The 4,017-nt window shown below is 30.5% G+C and overlaps 1 protein-coding gene across 1 annotated transcript; it reads right to left on the minus strand.

Moving 5' to 3' along the window:
• Nucleotides 1-331: 331 nt before the first annotated feature.
• LOC132753394 (zinc-binding protein A33-like) lies at nt 332-1,099 on the minus strand. Its single transcript, XM_060743858.1, has one exon. It carries the CDS (start codon nt 1,097-1,099, stop codon nt 332-334), a length of 768 nt encoding a protein of 255 aa, XP_060599841.1.
• Between the last annotated feature and the right edge of the window lie 2,918 nt (nt 1,100-4,017).

The raw sequence follows: 4,017 nt of genomic DNA on the forward strand, positions 1-4,017 counted from the left end.
ATAGAGTGTGGCGTGTATGATAACTGATATGATCCTACTTTCTCAAGTTTCTCATTATACACCAAGCATTTCCTGTTGTAAGTATCAACAGCAACCAGTCTTCCATCGGGTAGAAGGTCTATTCCTGTATAGAACGGTTCATTTTTGTCATCTCCTGTCTTCTTCAAATCAATAGAAGAAACAGAAGTTAATGTAAGTGGCCTATTAACATAATGATCTTCAAATGCGAGTTGTCCCGGAACGTATTCAGAAATTGGAAATGGTGGAAACTTTAATGTTTTGTCAAAATGGAAAGACATGCTGACCGTCTCTATGTATTGAAATACCCCATTCACGTGTCTGTATAGAGTAGTGGCATCATCTCCATTTTCTTTTCTACAATAAATTGTTGTGCTAAACTTCCATGTCTATAAACGCTATTAATTATTTCCAAACGCGTTGTTGTATCAGATAAATAATTCTCTGTTTGCGATTGTTTTATTGTACGTTTTTTAAGTGTTTCTTCGTGAAAAGATTTTACTCTTTTAATGATGACAACTTCCAAATCGTCAAACATTCGAATTACTTTATCTCGCACATGATTAATTGTTTCTGGAATTCTATACACGTCCTGCTCCAATTTCTCATTTGAAGACATTACATGTTTAATAATGTCCTCAGCTTTTTCTTTGGTAGCCTGCAATTTTTCTTTTACCAATGAATTTGGAGACTTCAAATTCCCAGCAAGCTTCTGAACTTCTACAACGCTGTCACATTTACGATGGTCAACTATAGCGCAGGTACTACAACAAAGCCGATTCTCATCTTCACAGAAGAATTTTATAATCTTATTATGTTGATTACATCGGTCTAATCCTTTCATATCAAACGAGTTTTGTTTCGTGACAGTTTCATTCGCGTTCACTAATTTGTGAGTTCTGAGAATAGCAAGTACGGTGTGTACATTTGAACATTCAGTACACTGGAATTCATTGCAAGTTGAACAAAACTTATCAGCTACATTTTGCTTATCCTTATTTAAACATGGTTGACACAAAACGTCCTTGACACGTCCAGAAACTTTATCGTCCTCTTCTTGTGTACCCCCACTTTCCGCCATTTTGTTTATCGACGTTTGTGTCCCTGTTTTAAATTTAAGATTTATATCATCATTCAGCGGAACGTATCAAAGGCTGAAACACGCTTAAACACTTCAATGAATCAAAAACCAACATTTAAACTGATTTTAAAAGTAATTTATTCATGTTATATGGGTATATATCCTTATGTTATCTGTCGTATATTTACAGTTCGTTGTTACAATCAATACTTGGAACGCGGAAGTTTAATTTATACAAATTCTATGAATAACACTAAACGAAATATACATGTAGTATATTCGGATGAGTACGGAGAAGTATGGAACATAAAATTGAAACATGTTCGTAATAAGAATATCATATTTGTTTACTTTTATTTTTTCGTTAACATTAATAAACACAATGATAAATTTGCAAGGATAAACACGAGTAAAATCTGATTAATATAAGTTTATTAATTTTACAATCCTTAAAAAAGATACTTGACCGAAGAAAATATGCTTTTACTTAATTGCAAAACTTATTTCGGATTTTTGTATTCATGAAGAATTGTTAGCAGTGCCTTTTAATGATGTAAAATGGCGATAATAAATTTCAGAAGTTCTGACTGCAAACAGTTTCACAGGTCTAAAAGTAAGACTAGTCCAAAACACAGTAATACAAGATGATGTATTGTACTATTTTGTGTATGGAAAATGTCTTCCCTCTTTGACAAAGAAGCGGCATTTCGATCAAGAACAAAAAATTCCTCGGAATCTAGCTTTGGATGTTAAAATAGAAATATTTTGACTATCAGACTGCTCTTAATCACACGAGACAATTACTCTTCGGCCAAAGTTTTCATGAGTCAAATCAGTTTTTCATAGATGCATGATTCTCAATGGTCATCGGTTTTTTGTTATATTTTTATTCTCTGGTGAGCAAATGATTACCAACTTAAAATAAAATGAATAAAAAGAGTTTACTATTAGTCATATAGGCTGTTTATTTCACAAACATCCTTCTTTAAATTTCAATGTTTCTTAAAAAATAGCAAGCTTACATTATGTATTGTTTTCTTCTAATTTTTCCAGATTTACGAAAGTTTGTGTATTCCAAAACTTTAATTTGAAATACATGTATGTATATCATAGTAAACAGCATTTCCGTTTCTACATAATTTGTGAGTAAAGTGACAGGTATTCAAATAAAGCATGGCTTTTGGCTCCCGTGATATTATGGTCAAACACAGATTCTTACATGCTTCACATTAGTTCCTTATCAAACAGATATGGCAATTGAGATATACCTGTCCTAGAACTCCCACCATTCCTGTTTATGTCACGAAGTCTTGTCAAATGTTCGTTGAGAAAGAAAGAAAGAAAGCATTTTCATACTTTGAAACATCAAACTGCATTTTAAGTATCTGTCAAATTTCTTCAACATATAAAGCTTGAATTGTTAAAAGATATAGTATATCAATGTAGCACCATGAAAATGCTTAGGGTAACAAATCATGAAAAAACGAATGCTTACACGTCTGATATGACCAAATAAACCAAATGACGTCAGAATTTTTTTCCTACGCTCAGAGTTATTCGATATATTTTTATCAATTATCTTTTTATAAGCATGTTAAAATGGAAAATATATATTTTTTCGCATTATAGTATAATAATGCACTGTTTATCGTTCAAATGTTTTGCAATCAATCACTCAGAGCTATTGACCTTCGTGATCATATTCCAGCGCATTTACACTATTCTGCAACAAATAAAGTGATTAAATAAAGTGACTTGTTGGCAAACAGAATATCAATGTTACACCAACAAGGAAAAGGATATATTAATATCATGATATTTAATCTCTGTTATTACACATATTAGGATTTTAAGATAATCACATATATGTTACTAGCTCTATGAACGTACTTTTATATAAACAAATTGATTACTGATATGGAATTTAATCATTTAAGCCATGTGCGAATAAAAATCACATGATTTATTGCCTTTAATTATGAACCTAATTATAAAAATGAAACTGACTGAATGAACATTTGTAAGTAAATCATAATCATTGAATGTTCATTTAAATCTTTCAAAATATCTTAATAATAATGTTTTAATTTGTGAGAGGAAATACAGAAACAATAACATTAAACATACTTTCTTGGTTAAAGTGAAACGTTAAAGTGATTCTCAGATGTACACATTAGCAGTGAATTAATGACATATGATTTGTTTACAAATAGTACTATTCATCCAAGATAATCTGTTTGGGCGGAAAGTATTGTGTAACAATACAACTATATAAACAATAATGGTTTATTTTATCTAATTAAGTTAGTCCCTACATGAACAATTTATGATATAGATAATTATAAAAATCACTGTATTCCACAAAACTTTCTAAACAGTTTTGTTTGTTTCACTATTTGACACTACAGTATATCCTGAATGATCTGTAGAAATGCTTTATCCTCAATTAGATAACGTGTCTTCTTGAACCAGGAATCGTTTATAACATAAACTTTGTTGTTTTTATTTCATTTCTATATAATATAATCGGATATAAATCTGTTCAGGCATTATTCATCTTTTCCTATTTTCTTTATTCATAAAAAGTTGTAGTTATCAAAAATATACCACCACAAACTCAGATACTTGATTTACTATACCTATATTTTCATGCATTTTTGACTTAAAAAATATTGTTTGTTTTTTTCCAAGATATTTAGGGTTATTGCGTTTATAAATTCATAAAAGTTAAAATTTTTACACCATAAATTAAACAATCGCGCTCGCTATTTTTTACAAGTATTCATTTTGATTTCTTTGTAGCAAAAAGAGCAATTGCAATGCAGATTGTTACTACCAACTCTTCTCGTAATACGCTTATCAAATGTTGAGGGACGACGAAGATCCTGGAGAAGCTTTTGCTGCTTTTTCAAGAGATG

This window comes from Ruditapes philippinarum, unplaced genomic scaffold, assembly GCF_026571515.1.
Source record: "Ruditapes philippinarum isolate M1 unplaced genomic scaffold, ASM2657151v2 ctg4_1_1_1_1, whole genome shotgun sequence".
NCBI classification, from domain to species: domain Eukaryota; kingdom Metazoa; phylum Mollusca; class Bivalvia; order Venerida; family Veneridae; genus Ruditapes; species Ruditapes philippinarum.